The 16,115-nt window shown below is 48.3% G+C and overlaps 1 protein-coding gene across 6 annotated transcripts in view; it reads right to left on the bottom strand.

Annotated features, from left to right (window-relative positions):
- Positions 1-16,115, bottom strand: part of RAP1GAP2 (RAP1 GTPase activating protein 2) — a 298,254-nt gene that overhangs the window by 109,477 nt on the left and 172,662 nt on the right. For all 6 annotated transcript variants that reach the window (XR_006356225.1, XR_006356224.1, XM_043999908.1 and 3 more), the window contains one exon: positions 9,317-9,401. Coding sequence is in view for 4 of the 6 variants with exons in the window: in XM_043999908.1 (XP_043855843.1) it covers positions 9,317-9,401 (85 nt within the window). In the remaining 2 variants the exon portion in view is untranslated. The remainder of the gene's footprint in view (positions 1-9,316; positions 9,402-16,115) is intronic.

Here is a 16,115-nt window from a genome sequence, read left to right as displayed (position 1 = left end):
GCTTTGCAAACCTTAAAGTGCTTTTTGTTGTCGTTGTTCAGTGGTGTCTGAATCTCCAAGACCCCATTTGGGGTTTTCTCAGCAGAGATACAGGAGTGGTTTGCCACTACCTTCTCCAGCTCATTTGACAGATGAGGACACTGAGGCAAACAGGGTTAAGTGACTTGCCAAGGGTCACACAGCCAGTAAGTGTTTGAGGACAGATTTGAACTCACAAAGATGAGTCTTCCTGACTTTAGGCCAGATACTCTATCCAATGCACCACCTAACTGTTCCATTATTATTATTATTATTATTATTATTATTATTATTATTATTATTTGCTCCAAATTAAGTATATTTCCCACTGCTTTCTTGGGCTTTGTTCAGTTTGTTTTGTTTTGGTTTGTTTGTTTTTGTGGGGCAATGAGGGTTAAGTGACTTGCCCAGAGCCACACAGCTAGTAAGTGTCAAGTGTCTGAGGTCAGATTTGAACTCAGGTCCTCCTGAATCCAGGACTGGTGCTTTATCCACTGTGCCACCTAGCTGCCCCCAGGCTTTGTTCAGTTTGAAAGAGAGAAAGACAGTTTGTTTTTCAAAGGCACTGCCCCACTGAGTATAGACCACTTCGATTTGGTTTCTGAAATGAAGACTTTAACTGGCACCCAGTAGTAGATGAGGGAAATTTGAAGAAATGTGGAGGGAGATTTGGGGAAGGAGGGAGGGTGGGGAGGGCAAACAAGTCAGGGAAAGGAAAAGGGGAGAGCTCAGGTGGGCATTGTGGGCACCCAGCCTATTCCTGCCACCCACACAGTAGGAAGAAAAAAGTAGTCCCAGAGGAAGAGAGCAGATGGTCCCGCCTAGGCTTGGGGCTCAGCAGCTCAGCAATGGTTAGAGACTTCTAGGAAGTGGGAATGGAAGGCCTGATGCAGTAGAATGAATGCTAGGTCTGGAGTCTGTGGACTTGACTTCGAGGGCACCCCTCGACCACTTTCTAGCTGTATGACTTTAGACAAGTCACATCCTCTCTGTCTCAGTTTCCTTATCTGTAAAAAAGGGAGGGGGCTGAGTTGAACTTGGTCCCTTCTGAGGTCCCTTCTAGCTCTAGGTCTATGATCCTATTAACAGAATCCCAAGGGGGTAGCTAGATGGCACAGTGGATAAAGCACCAGCCCTGGATGCAGGAGGACTGAGTTAAAATGCGGCCTCAGACACTTGACACTTACTAGCTGTGTGACCCTGGGCAAGTCATTTAACCCTCATTACCCTGCAAAAACCCCAAAACAACCAAAACAACAACAAAAAAAACCCAGAATCCCAGAGGCCCTGCTCCAGAATATCTAGAGCCTTCTCCAAGTCCCCCCCCCCTTCCATCTACCCTGCATGAGGCTGCTGAAAAAAACACAGTGGCAGAACCCTGGACTTGGATTCAGAAGGATAAGTGTTCACATCCTGCCTAGCTGTGTGGCCCTGGGCAAGTCACTTTCTCTCAGCCTCAGTTTCCTTTTCAATAAAATGGGGCCAATACCACCTACCTTCCAGGGCTGCTTCGAGAACCCAATGAAACAATATTTGTAACACTGTAAACCTTAAAGCTGGTAACACTGACTCTACTTCTGTTTTGTATACATAGAGTTTAGCTACGTGCTTGTTGTCTCCCCCATCAGGACATCAGCAACTGGAGAGCGTGGATGGTGTTTGCTTTTCTCTGTCTTCCCAGCACTTAGCCCTGTGCCTGAGCTAAAGAGGCACCTTATACATGTTTGTAGATTGACTGACTGATCCTCAGAAAAGGACACAGAAAAGTTCCTTTTCTTGTCTAACTAAAAGCTCTCTTGCTGCCTCTGAGGACTGTGTCCTCTCCCTGCCCCTCCCTGAAGAGTCCCTGGCCTCCTGGCCCACCCCAGAAAAGCAAGGGATCCAGGGAAGAATGGCATTTCCAGGCCCAGGATCCTGTCCTAACAACTCACATCAGATGAGCTCCGTGGATGCAGCTGAGCCCAGAGACAGATTGGCCAGAGCAAACAGAGCTGCAATCAAAGAACAGGCTGGACCCTGACAAAGTGGCTGTAATTTGGGGGAGCAAATATTTATCTTGACATTCAAATGCACCTCCAGAGCTTATTTGAAGAAGGAAAAAAACCAGCTACAATGTCCCCCCTTGTTCCATATCCTGGCCTGCCTAAGCTGACAACAGTCAGTTCTACCCCCCCCCCCTTCCCGACCACAAGTAGAAATGTCTCCCACAGACGGGTCCCTTTCCTCCTCACCACCAAAATCATTTTGGTCCTCAACTTGACAGCCATTTCCCTCACCCATTCCTAGACAATCTGTGGTCACAGAGAGAAAGGAAGGCTTCTCTTCTTCTTCTTTTTTTTTTTTTGTGAGGCAATTGGGGTTAAGTGACTTGCCCAGGGTCACACAGCTAGTAAGTGTCAAGGGTCTGAAACAGGATTTGAACTCAGGTCCTTCTGAATCCAGGGCCAGAGCTCTATCTACTGCACCACCTAGCTGCCCCAGGAAAGGAAGGCTTCTGAGAGAAAGAGAGAGGAAGGAGGGAAGAAAGAAAGAAAGGAGAGAGGGTTTGGTTACTGAGGAAGAAATGGGAAGGAAGGAAGGAAGGCTTCTGAAAGAAAGAGAGAGGTAAAGAGAGAAGGAAGAAGGAAGGGAGGGTTTGGGCACTGAGGAAGTAATATAAGAGGAAGGAAGGAAGGCTTCTGAAAGAGTGAGGAAGGAGGAAAGGAAGGAAATAGGTGGGAGGGAGGGAGGAAGGAAAGAAAAGGAAGGGAGGGAGGAAATGAGGGATGTGGCAGGCACATCAAAACAGCTTCAAAGATCTTAGAATGTCCAAGCTGGACTAAGCCTTAGAGGTCAGAGGTCACAGAAATCAGAGATCCTGAGTGGAGAAGAATGCCAAAAACCATTTGGTCCAAGCCTTCGTTTTGTTTTGGTTTTTTTGGTGAGGCAATTGGGGTTAAGTGACTTGCCCAGGGTCACACAGCTAGTAAGTGTTAAGTGTCTGAGGCCGGATTTGAACTCAGGTCCTCCTGACTCCAGGGCTGGTGCTCCATCCATTGTGCCACCTAGCTGCCCCCCAAGCCTTCATTTTACAGAGCAGGAAACAGAGGCTCTGAGAGAAGAATGGCTCATCCAAGGTCACAAGTCAGCCCAGCCGCCTACATGACTCCCCACTCAGGGCTCACAGCCTTTCCTCTGAGGCTGGCGGCCTCTCTCAGAAGCCTTCTCTGACCACTCGAGTCCATGCTCCCTTGGCAGAAGTTCTATAATACTCATGACCACCACTGAATCTAGAGCTTAATTAAGCCCATATCATATTAGACTGTTGTCTCTTCTATCAAACTATTTTAGTGTTGTTGATGGTCTTATATATCTTTTATACTCTTGGCCATTTTCCAATAACCACTGTTCCCTTGTAGCAAAAGGTTACGTAAAATAAGCCTATCTGACAGCACATGTACCACTCTGTCCCAGTAGCCCCCACCTCAACAAGGTATGTTGAAGAAATAGTAAAGAAGCAATCTGATATGCTTAAGCAGGAGGGGAGTGCGTTTCATCATCATCCTCCCAGATCCAAGGCTTTAAACCCCTGAAGACTACAGATCATGTGTTATTGGTATATCTCACTCATACTCAACTAAACTAACAGTAGGTGCTCAGTAATAATAACAAAAGCCAACATTGATGTAATGCTTCATGGCTACAAAGCACTACACCGATCATCACAGTGGTCCTGGAAGGTTTCTGGGCAGCTCTTATTATACTCATTTTAGAGATGAGGAAACTGAGGGTCAGAAAGGCCATTTGTGTGACCTCCCCGATGTCACACAGCTCCTTTAGTGTCCTAGCTCAGACCTTGATCACAGACTGACTCCAAACCCTAATCTGATTCCTCTTTTCACCCACAGAATGAGCCTGATCCCTCTCCGTGGCCACAGACTGACTGTCAGCTGGCCACTTGGGGGGAAAAGGCTCAGTGCCACCCCACCAGAACTAAGGGTGTATCCACGCAGCAGCATCTCACCGAGATAACAGAGATCGCTCTCCCCATGTGCTCTCCCAAGCATGGACCGTCCAATCCAGGCTCCAGCCCTCCGGGAGATGAATTCACTGGCCCAGAGCTGCGGGGCCTAAGCTGTCTTCTTCTGTGTGGGAGCCCCAGGCGAAAAGAATGAGAGGGAAGAACAGATCACAGCTGCCAGGGCACACGCGTGTGCACATCCATCCTGCCTGATTGCTCTCAGTGGTGATGGTCTGGGAAGATCTTTTTCTTTCTTCCCAGCTCCAGATAAGTATTCTTCCGCCAGGCCACTGGCCTAAGGACTGCATACCAGGGAAGATCCTTGATATCATCTAATCCCTGGGTATGTAGCCCATAGGTGACTCAATTAGGTAAGGTACTGAGCCTGAAGTCAGGAAGACTCATCTTCCTGAGTTCAAATCTGGCCTCAGACACTTACTAGCTGAGTGACTCTGGACAAGTCGCTTCACCCTGTTTGTCTCAGTTTCCTCATTTGTCAAATGAGCTGAAGAAGGAAATGGCAAAGAACTCTAGTGTCTTTGCCAAGAAAATCCCAAATGGGATCGTGGATGTTGGATATGACTGAAACAATTGAGCAACAACAAAAGGTCCCTCTTTGCTTCAATCCTATGATCCCGATATCGCTATTGCCCCCAACCTAGCGGTTGGCAAGTTGGGTATGGGGTAACTTTTTTCACAAGGCACAGCGAGGAAATCTATTCAGTCACCAACACCTTCCAGACAGGCTGGCATGAAAGAAGGGAAACGTGAATACATCTTTCTCTCTGGTGCTTCCACATCTCCATCTCTGTCTCTGTCTCTCTGCCTTTCTCCCTCTCCATCTTTCTTTTCTCATATTTTCTTCTCTCTCTGTTTATCTTCTATTTCTTACATACATACATACATAAACACACACACACACACACACACACACACACACACCATTCATGGTCTCAGCTTCCAGGACTGTCCATTACCAGTGAGACCACATCTGTACCCCCTTACTCAATGCATGAATAAACCAGGAGGTCCATTCCCCACGGACAGGTAATCATCAGTCATTGCCAGCCTCCCCTTAAACACAGCCTAGCTATGGAGAAGGGGGACAGGATATTCCTCCTTAAAGCTCCACGCTTCCGAGACCCTCATGGCCCCACGTCACTTTCATCTTTACACCTCACTTGTTCCTCTCGCTTGGTCTAACTTGTTAAAACCAGCATGGTGGGCCTCAGTACCCAGCAGGCAGGCCTGGAGAAGGGAAGGCCCTTCGGTGGCCTTTTACTATTCAGCACTGAGATCCTGGGAGATTAGTTCATCTCAGGCAGCTGCAAATGTCAGGGGGAACAAATCGGCACACCGCAGGAGGAAGAATGACAAAGATGAGTAGGGCCTAGGTTGGAATCCCAGCTTGGTGGGCGAGCACTGTGTGACCTTGGGCAAGTTACTTTACTTGGAAGACCTGCATTTCCTCTCCTGTCCGATGACAGGGTTGACCCAGATAGCTTCTTAGGTCTCTTTCAGCCTGGAACTTTAAGTTACTTAAACCCTCTGGGCCTCAGCCATCAGATGAAAGCATTAGATTTAGAGCCAGCCCTAAATCTAGGCTCCAGACGATATGGGAATGTTGTCGGTCTGCTTCCCATGTGGGTGAACTCTCCCTCCACAGCCCACTGGGACCTACCTCCTCCAAGGTAGCACGGGCATATGGTCACACAGCATACGGCACAGTTGACCGGACTGCTCTTAAGCTTCCTCTAATTCCCTTTTGTTTGTTTTTTGGGGTTTTTTTTGCAGGGCAATGAGGGTCAAGTGACTTGCCCAGGGTCACACAGCTAGTAAGTGTCAAGCGTCTGAGGCAAGATTTGAACTCAGGTCCTCCTGAATCCAAGGCCAGTGCTCTATCCACTGCGCCACCTAGCTGCTGTATTCCCACAGTCCCAGGCAGTTTGTTATTCTCCATTGTCCCCTGCACCATTCCAAGCTGGGCCTGATGCCCATTCTCAGCTACAAAGGCAGCTGGGCTATAGTAGAAAGGAATGAGGGAGACCAGGGCTCCAGGCCTGACTGCTGTTCATTCGCCACATGGTCTCAGTTTCCTCATCCCTAAAATGGAAGCGACAATATTTCCACTACCTGACTCATAAGGGGTGGTAAGGATCAGAAGAGAGAATGAACATGAAGTGTTTTGTAAGCTATTAATCACTGAACAAATGCAAGGCAACAGAAATGGTAGAAAAAATTTGCTCCACAGGACTAGTGGTTGGTTCATCTCTGCCTTTGTTTTCCTGGCACAAGAGTACACTGCCTAGCACATGGGAAATGCTTAATAAATGCCTGATAGCCTTAACTCTTTTTTTTTTTTTTTGGTGGGGGGCAATGAGGGTTAAGTGACTTGCCCAAAGTCACACAGCTAGTAAGTGTCAAGTGTCTGAGGCTGGATTTGAACTCAGGTCCTCCTGAATCCAGGGCCAGTGCTTTATCCACTGAGCCACTTAGCTGCCCCATGAATGCCTGATGAATGAGTGAATGATATGCAGTTGAGAAATCTGAGTTAAATTTTGGCTCTGCCACTTTCTGGCTTAGTAACCATTAAGTAAGTCCTCAACATTTTCTGATATTTGGTTTCCTAATACAAAAAATGGGAGCAATAACACTTGCCCTCTTTATCCCGTGGGGTAGATGGGCTCATACAGTAGATTTACAGTGGGAAAAGAATTCGATAGTCATCTAATCTAAACCCTTTCATTTTCAATTTAGCCTCTCTTTGACTCGGTTTCCTTCTCTGTAAAAATGAGAGGACTAGATTAGATGGCCCCAGAAGTCCCTTTTGGCTCTAGATCTGTGTGGAGCCTATGATAAGAGGTTTAGTCACGTGGTTAGGAAAGGGCAGAGTCAGGATTTCAATCCAGGACCTCTGACTCCATATCCAGTTCTCTTTCTCCTGTGATCTATAAATTTTAAATGTTATGCAAATATGAGTCATTATCGTCAATAACAACGCTCTTAGGAATTCCATTTCAGATGGTCGGAACTTTGCCCAGTGTCTTCCTATTTTGTGCCCAAGTCTGGGTGGCACCTCTCACTCTTCAAGACTGTTATGTTCAATGCCATGCTTTCCTCCCCTCCCCCCATTAGATCATAAGCTCTCTGAGGACAGGAACTGTGTTTACTTTCATCTTCCTATCCCCTGGACCTACTTGGGTGTCTTTTGCATTTTCATTTGGGGCTTAGAAACTGGGACTGCTTGAGCATGGAGAACTCCTGGTATGAAAACTTCCTTCATTATGCAGATTGGCAATTGCTCTTTACTTTAAGAGTTTTAGACAGTTGTCGGGGGCCCTGAGAGGTTAACTGATTTGCCCAGAGTCACCCAGCCCGGGTATCAAAGGCGAGACTTGAATTCATGACTCCCCAGTTCGAAGGCTAGCCTACCGTGCCCTCCTGCCTTGCCTGCCTTCTACACAGAAAGGTGGGTTGAATGTAACTAAATCTATGGCCATTTGGGGTCATGCCTAGCCCAGTTCCCCACCATCTTGGGCAGCTCCCCAGACCCTTGGGAACCTGTGCCACATTGCTGGGACGAGGCCACGTTAACCGCAGCAGACATCCACAGGAGGCATTCAGCCTTCCTCATCCTTTCTGTGTCCTTGGGCCAGCATGAGCCATTTGAAGAGCAGTCTGGGAATTTCCCTTGGCCCCAGACATACGCCTCAGCTCATCTCCCGGTGAGGGGTCATTAATCCCCTCACCCTTGCCAACGGCACACACCAGCTTCCTCGAGAGTGAAGCCCCATCCGGGGCTGGCACTCTGGGCACAGGCAAATAAACTCTGGAAGCAAGATGAGGTGGAGGCAGTGTGTGGAGGAGGAAGCAGCAGGAATCAATAGGGCCATTGTAATCATGATAAGAATCCCTTCCTCCCTTCGGCTTTTACAAAGTCCGTGCCCAGCTTCATTTAATCTTCTCTGCCCTATAAAGGGAGTCCAGGGCTCTGACCAGCTGCTGGCACGAGCACTTTAAAGTGTGCCAAACGCTTGACACACTTGGCTTGATTTCATCCTCACGACAACCCTAGGAGCCATGTGGGAATTAGCCCCATTTTGGAGGTAAGAAAACTGAGGCCCAGAGAGGACAAGAAACTTGCCCACGGTCACACAGCTGAGGACAGTGGCGTCATGGATAGAGCTCTGAACCTGGGATCTCGAATCCCAGCCCTGCCACTCACTACCTATGTGACCCTAGGAAGGGTTCTTAACTTCTGTCTGCCTCAATTTCCTCAACTGTAAAATGGGCATAACAGTAGCCCGTACCTTGCAGGGTTGTTGGGAGAATGAAATGAGATCATGTTTGTAAAGCTCTTGGCACGTAGTAGGCATTTAATAAATGCTTATTCCCTTCCCCCTTCCTCAGTGGGGGGGCCAAACACATCATAAGCAAACACTTAATAAATGCTTTTTGAATGTTGACTGACTACTTGTCTCCCCAGTGAACTTTGCAGGGCAGAAGGAACACTTCAGCCCAGCCAGAGAAGTCAGGCTATGCCTTGGGTAGGTCTGTCCCGCCCTCCCCACCCTCCTCGAAGCAGAGCCTCTCAATCTAGGGATGCCCCCAGGGGTGGGTGGATCCCGAGGTAGGAGAAGGATCCTCTGTTTACCCAGAGCATACAGAGGAAGTGGCCTGAACCCCCATACGCTCTGCCCAGAGACCTGGCTTATGAGATGTCAGAGGTTGTCCCTTTCGAGAACTTCCAGCCCTTTGTAAACCTCAATGCTAGCTAATATTTTTATTATGACCATCCCAAGAGGCTTGGATCAGCTCGGCTCTCCTCGCCCAGAGCTCTCCAAGTAGACTTATTCATTCTCAGGAAACATTTGACACAGAGAGAGCCTGTCCTTGCATCCCTCCCTTGCGTGGAGAGCGATGGTTTAGAGCCGAGGAAGCCAGCCCTCCTCCCACCCCCCCACCCCCGTCCCAACTTCCCAGCTCCCTCAGAAAGTTCCCTGCTAACTGGCAGGGTTCATTCTATCTCCATTACAGCAGTAACGTGCTCCCCAGTGACACAGGCACACCTGGGTTACACAATTAAACTCTTTCTTCCCGAGGCCAGGCTTAATTGGTCTCCATCTCTGGAGCTGTCGATGTACCTGGAGGACCCAGCTGTGTCCCTACCAACGCCTGACCCCCTGGGACAAGGGGAGCCGGGAACAAGATGCCGGGGAGGCTGGTTGTAGAGTGTCCAGGAGAACTCTTTCCCCATCTTCCCCCTGCCCGGATGCCCAAAGCGAGGCACGCACTTACCTTCATGGTTGGGGGAGCCGTGAGGGGAGGGGACAGAGGCCGGTCTGGGATGGTCACATCTGTGTTGTTGGCTAGCTCCTGTTTCCTGAAAGGCCAAAACACATATGGGGTCAGTAGCAGTTTGTTCAAATATCTCCCTCCCCTCCCTTGGGTAGGGCTGGACAAAATGGGCCCGAGCATTGCACAGTTGGCTGGTTAGGGGACTCTGGGGAGGGGTGCTAGGGTGGGCTGGGCGATGTGTCAGAGAAGCGGACACTTTGTGCCCTGTCCAGGGGGGCAGCAGGCCCCACCGGGAGCCAGAGCCTACCGGCCTTGAAGGCTGCAGAAGATTAAACTCATCTCAGGTGACGCCCCTGGCAGGATGAGGGGAACAGAGAGGTGGATAAATAGAGTTTCGTTTCCATGGCAACGCATTTGCGACAACTTTCCTCCCTCCTCCCCGCCCCCAACAACAAACACACACATACACGCTCCCCCCCTGCCCATCTGGTGCTTGCTATTGACCCGAGTATTTGTTCATGCTTTGTCATCCCTGGCTTCAGATAGGATGCCTAGCCTGCTTAGGGTGGGATGGACCCACCCTGGTCACTGTTACACTGAGGGGGAGCAGGAGCCGGGCATGGATGGGGACCCGCAGCTGCCCTGGGCTCTATCACCCGAGGGGTGGGGGCAGAGGGAGCCAGGAAACAGGGCCCTCCTGGGAGAGCCCGGAACTGTCACCTGCCAACAGGGAAGCCGCTGGAATGCCCCATAATCTTTGCTCTCCCCTCCCATGAGGAAATATCATGGGCTTGTAGAACTTGGGCTGAAAGGGACCTCAAGGACTATCAGGTTCGGCTCTCCCATTTTACAGATGTTGAAACTGAGGCCCAAGGAAGTTCCATGCCTTGCCCAAAGTCACGTAGGGGGCAGGCCTCAGTGTCAGGATTTGAATCCGGGTCCTCTGACGATGAGGAGACTACGGATGAGGAATGCTGCAAAGTGGTCTGGTTGCTGTGTCTGTTGGTTTTGCATAGGGCAGCAACATAAGTCATAGTGAGAAATGTTTGAATAATTTGGAGTTACAGAATGTGAGTTAGAATCCTGATTCTGTGTGAACTTGAGCAAGTCACTTGATCTCCACAGCCTCAGTCTCTTATTTGTAAAACAAGGGGCCTGCATATTGACTTATGGGCACGTCTCTCCTCCGTGTGTGTGTGTGTGTGTGTGTGTGTGTGTGATGGAAGGGGGGGGGGGTTGGTTTTGGCCTTTCCTCATCTTACCAAAACTTAGCACAACTCCTGGCACATGGCCAGTGCTTTATAACTGAGTGTTGAATGGCATAAAGTTTAAGAACAACTTAGAAGGATTTCAGAAATCTGATTGGTGCAAGGATAAATCAAGACCCAAGAGGACTGAAAACGAAACACATCACCATACTCCTGCCGGACAGAACCTCAGGATGCAGGATGAGGCCTGAGTCTTTGGCCCAGGCCGGTGGGGATGTTCTCCTCAACTCTGCATATCTGTTAGGAGGTTTTCATTTTTTTTTTTTTAGTTGTTCACTTAGGGTAGGGGCAGAATGATTGTAAATCAATCAATAAATTTGAACCCAAATAGACACGTGTTGACGAGCTGACCCCTAAGGCTCCATCCAATTCCAGACCTAAGGGAGGGCAGGCTCACAGCATGGCATGGTGGAGAGACTGGGGTGGGATGGGGGAGTTGTCATTCAGGCATCTTGGTGCTTTACATGACCCCCTCCCCAAAGCCCTCCCAAGGAGAAGCCATGCTCTCAGCCCAGCCAGCCATTTTCTCTCTTAATGAGAAAGCTGACCACGTGGTCATGCTTTTGAGAGATGAGCACTCTCGCTGCTCGCTAAACCCTTCCTCTCCACCCACCACAGACTCCTTGCTCGGCTTCTTCCCCTTCCCAAGGGGCAGCTTCACAGTCACCCTAATTAACCCCATCCTCCTCTCTCTGTAACCTCAGCCTGGCGATGCCTGCCCATGGGGTTATGGGAACTAGAATCCTATTTGCTACCCCTTCCTAGGGCCCTGAGCTCTGAATGAACACAAGAGTTGGCCTGTTCTGCCAAGGATGAGGATGTCTCCTGAGAAGGGGGAGCTGCTTCACCAGGGCTCAGAGGCTGCTCTGGCCTGGGCAGGCCACCTCCTCCGTCCCCACGAGAAGAGGGAGGTGACCCCCCCACCCCCCCTCCCAAGTTGCCAGAGATGCACTTGGCCTAAACATCAGGAAGTTCTCTTAAATCATTCAGCCGAAGCCCCTTGGTTCCCCTTTGCCCCCTGGCTTCCTCTTTCCTTTTCTTCTTTCTTCAACCTTTACACAATCCCATAGCTACAGAGTCAGTAGATTTGGCTGGTCCGGTCTGTAGCTGGCTCTGATATCGCAGACACGTGGGCATCCAGCCTCTGCAGACCCCCAGTAAGGGAGAATGTTCTGCCCTCCCCCCAAGGCAGCCCACCACCTTTCCCAGGCTCCAATTATTGACCTATTTGTCCCACTCTGACCTCCCCCCACCTCCACCCCCACCCCAATGGCCCGGGGCCAAGCAGAACAGCAGCCCCCAGTGCTCAGGTCCTCTCTTTCCTTGTCTTCTCTCTCCCAGGTTAAACTCCCCAATTCCTTCAGCCAGTCCTCACAGTTTCCTCCCACCTGCTAATATTCTCCCTCCTTTTATTATCATTGTTGTTAGGCTAGTTCAGACATCTTCAACTCTCCATTACCCCATTTGGGGTTTTTTTTGGCAGAGATACTGGGGTGGTTTGCCATTTCCTTCTCCAGCTCATTGGACAGATGAGGAAACTGAGGCAAAGGGGGTGAAGTGACTTGCCCAGGGTCACCCAGCTAGGAAGTGTCAAATTTGAATGCAGGTCTTCCTGACTCCAAACTCAGCACTCTATTCATGTTGCCACCTAGCTGTCCCATTTGAATTTATTCTGCATATACTTATATATGCTTTATCTAGTCTCCCCCTTTAAATTATAAGCACCTTGAAAGTAGAGATGGTATCACTCTTTGTATTTGCACCCCTAGAACCTATCACTGGGTTTGGCACCCGAGGAGGCCCTTTATAAATGCTTGTTGATTGCTTCTTGTCTTCCCATCATCCTTATCATTCCCTTCTGGAATACTCCAACTTGTCAATAACCTTCATGACTTGTGCCTCTCAGAGGATAGTGGGGTATTCTGGACATTATTTGGGATAGAATGGATTGGACAGAGAAGCTGAGCTTCAATCCTGACCCTGGAATCACAGCTGTGTCTTTGAGCAAAACTGGCCATCCGGTCATTTATTCACTGAACAAGCATTTCCAAGGACATGCCAGGGATTCTGTGAGGTGCTGGGAATGCAGAAACAAAAAGAAAATGGTCCCTGTCCTCAAGAAAATGATATTCTGCTTGAGGGATGGAGAGAGGGCACAATACACGCCCAGGGAAGTGGGTACAAAATATATGCATGTTAAATTCCTTGGGGGAGAGACACTAGATCCTGGCGGAATTAGGAGAGACTTCCTGAAGGAAGTAGAACTTGAGTTAAGCTTTGAAGACAGCCAGTAATGGATTTTAAAAGGTGAGAGTAAGGAGTGAGTGCATTCCAGGCAAGGGGAAGACCCCACATTGTTCTGAACCTCAATTTCTTCATCTGTAAAATACCCAGGGGGCTAGGTGGCTATGGACAGAAGGCTGGCCTGAAGTCAGACAGACCTGAATTAAAATCTGGCTTCAGACACTTAGTATCTGTGTGACCCTGGGCAAGTCACTTCACCCTGTTTGCCTCAGTTTCCCCATCAGTCACATGAGCTGGAGAAAAAAATGGCAAACTGCTCCAGTATCTTTGTCAAGAAAACACCAAATGGGGCCACAAAGAGTCAGGCATAACTAAAAAAATGACTGGACAACAAAAACAACACAATACTTGGTTTGGATTAGATGATCCTGATGGCCCTGTACTCCTGTGATTCATATTTATCTTGAAATTTATGAAAACACTTAGATCTTTCCTTAAAACATTAATTGTTGCCCAGTCACATTTCCATCTTTCCTGGACTTGACCCAAATATGGTCCATTTGTCCTTATGACATTTCATTTTTTTTTTAGATCTGGCCCATCATTCTTTTGTGTGTGTGTGTGTGTTTTGGTTTTTTTTAGGGCAATGAGAGTTAAGTGACTTGCCCAGGGTCACACAGCCAGTAAGCATCTGAGGCCAAATTTGAACTCAGGTCCTCCTGAACCCAGGGCCGGTGCTTTATCCACTGCGCCACCTAGCTGCCCCCTGGCTCATCATTCTTAGCATGCTCAAATCCTCTGAGATCCCAGTTCCATCATCTAAAGCCTTTCATAACCTGGTCCCTTCCCACTTTTCTAGTCTTCTCATACCTCACTCCCTTCCACATACTCTGAGATCCACTGACACTAGCCTCCTTCCTGTTCCTCACACAAGATGTTCCGTTGCTAGACTCCATGTATTTGCACGGGCTGTGGCCCGTGCCTGAAATGCCCTCCTTCCTCATCTCTGCCTCCTGGATTCTGTGGCTTCCTTCAAGTCTCAGCTAAGGTCTCACTTTCTGCATGAAACCTCCCTCATCCTCCTTAATCTAAATGCCTTCCCTCTGAAAGAAACTCCTGTGTATACCTTGTTGGCATGTTTTCTCCCTCATTAGACTGTGCAATCCTTGAGACCAGGGACTGCTTTTTACTCTCTTTGTATCCAGTGCCTGGAACACAGTAATAAATGCTAGCTAACTAACTGGTTAGTTCTTTCTCTATGCTTCTTGTAATGTATAAGCCTGATAAAGACACCATCAATACAAAAAATGATAACAACAACATATTTATATATCACTTAAAGGGTTTTAAAGTGCTTTATGTACACCATCCCATTTGAAAAAAAATCAAGAAGATGGAGGAGGTGCAGTTAGCAATTTGAAAAAGATATGGTGATTTTAGTGGACCACAAGCCCAAGAGAAGCCAATAGTGTGATGTGGCCACTGAGAGAGAGAGGGGGGGGGAGAGAGGGGGAGGGGGAGAGGGAGAGGGAGAGGGAGAGAGAGAGAATGAGAATGAATGCCATTTTGGAGTGTGTTAAGAAAGGCATAGCTTGCAGGAATAAGAAAATGATAGTGCTATAGTCAGAGTACATCTGCTTTTCAGTTCTGGCCACCTGGGTTTAGAAGGACTTTGATCTAGAGGAAGGCAATCAGAATGGGGAAGGACCTTGAGTCCCTGTCATGGGAGAATATGCTGAAGGAACTGGGGGGGGGGTTCGTTTAGAGCAATATTGAAAGCTCCCTTCTACTTGACTCTAAAAGGCAGAACCAGGAGTACACAGGGGTGAAGGTAAGCTCGGTGGAGAGAAAGACTTCCTAACAACTGTTGTTGTTGAGTCATTTCAGTCACGTCTGACTCTCTGTGACCCCAGTGGGGGGGGTTTCCTGACAAAATATTTCAGTATCTTTGCCAAGGAAAACCCAAATGGAATCATAAGGAACTGGAAACGACTGGAACTCCAACTCATTTGACAGATGAGGAAACTGAGGCACACGGGAGGAAGTGACTTGCCCAGGGTCACACAGCTAGAAAGTGCCCGAGGCAGGATTTGAACTCAGGAAGATGAGCCTTCCTGACTCCAAGCCTGGAGCCCTATCCACAGTACAACCTTGATGGGTAGTGGTACCCAAAAGTGGAATGGATGTACATTTTTGTATGTGGTCAGTGTGGGAGTTTGTTTTTGTTGGCTATGAATATTCCTTATAAGGCTTTTTCTTTCCTTTTAAAAATTAAGGTGCTAGGTGAAAGAGGGAAAACATCTTTTTGATTTTCAAAATGAATTAAAAAAGAAATAAAAATAAATGGATGAATGAATGAATGAGTGAATGAATGAATAAATAAATAAATAATTGAATGAATGAATAAAACAGAAAACCTCAAATGGCTGCCTTAGGAGGTGCCAGGCTCTCTCTCCTGGGAAGTCTTTGAGCAGGGACTGGACGGGCATTGGTTAGGGAGGTGTTTGGGATTCCTCTTCAGATGTGGATTGAACAAGAGGATCACTGAGGTCCCTTCTTATGATAAAACCCTGGAGTTCTCCCTCATAAGAACCCCACGAGGTAGGTCAGCCCTCCCTTCCTTAAGTCCAGTTCATTGTGAGTCACGATATCACCTCTTGATGCCATGGTTCTCTTTGAAAATGAAGGACATGGGGGCAGCTAGGTGGCACAGTCGATAGAGCACCGGCCCTGGAGTCAGGAGTACTTGAGTTCAAATCTGGCCTGAGACACTTAACACTTAATAGCTGTGTGACCCTGGGCAAGTCACTTAACCCCAATTGCCTCACTAAAAAAAAAAATGAAGGACATGGGGTAGCTAGATGACACAGTGGATAAAGCACTGGCCCTGGATTCAGGAGGACCTGAGTTCAAATCCAGCCTCAGACACTTGACACTTACTAGCTGTGTGACCCAGGGCAAGTCACTTAACCCCCATTGCCCTGAAAAAAATGAAAAAAAAAAGAAAATGAAGGAAAACAATGATGAAATAAATACTGTGACTATCCCCATTTAACAGACAACAAGACTGAGTCTGAGAGAAATTGAAGTGACTCACTCAGTGTCACACATCCAGTAACCACCTGAGGCAGTTACTGAAGCCAGGTCTTCCTGATGCCAAGACTGGCACTTGATGTAGGTGTACATCATACACTGCCTCACTCCAGGGCCCTGTCAAAGCATGCTAGAGAGAACAGGGGGCCTCAGATCATCCTCTGTGGTCAGTAGGGAGGGGCTCTTGAGTCTCC

Source organism: Dromiciops gliroides, chromosome 4 (genome assembly GCF_019393635.1).
Source record: "Dromiciops gliroides isolate mDroGli1 chromosome 4, mDroGli1.pri, whole genome shotgun sequence".
NCBI lineage: Eukaryota > Metazoa > Chordata > Mammalia > Microbiotheria > Microbiotheriidae > Dromiciops > Dromiciops gliroides.
Note: the sequence above shows the minus strand (reverse complement) of the source record. Positions and strands in the feature narration are given on the sequence as shown.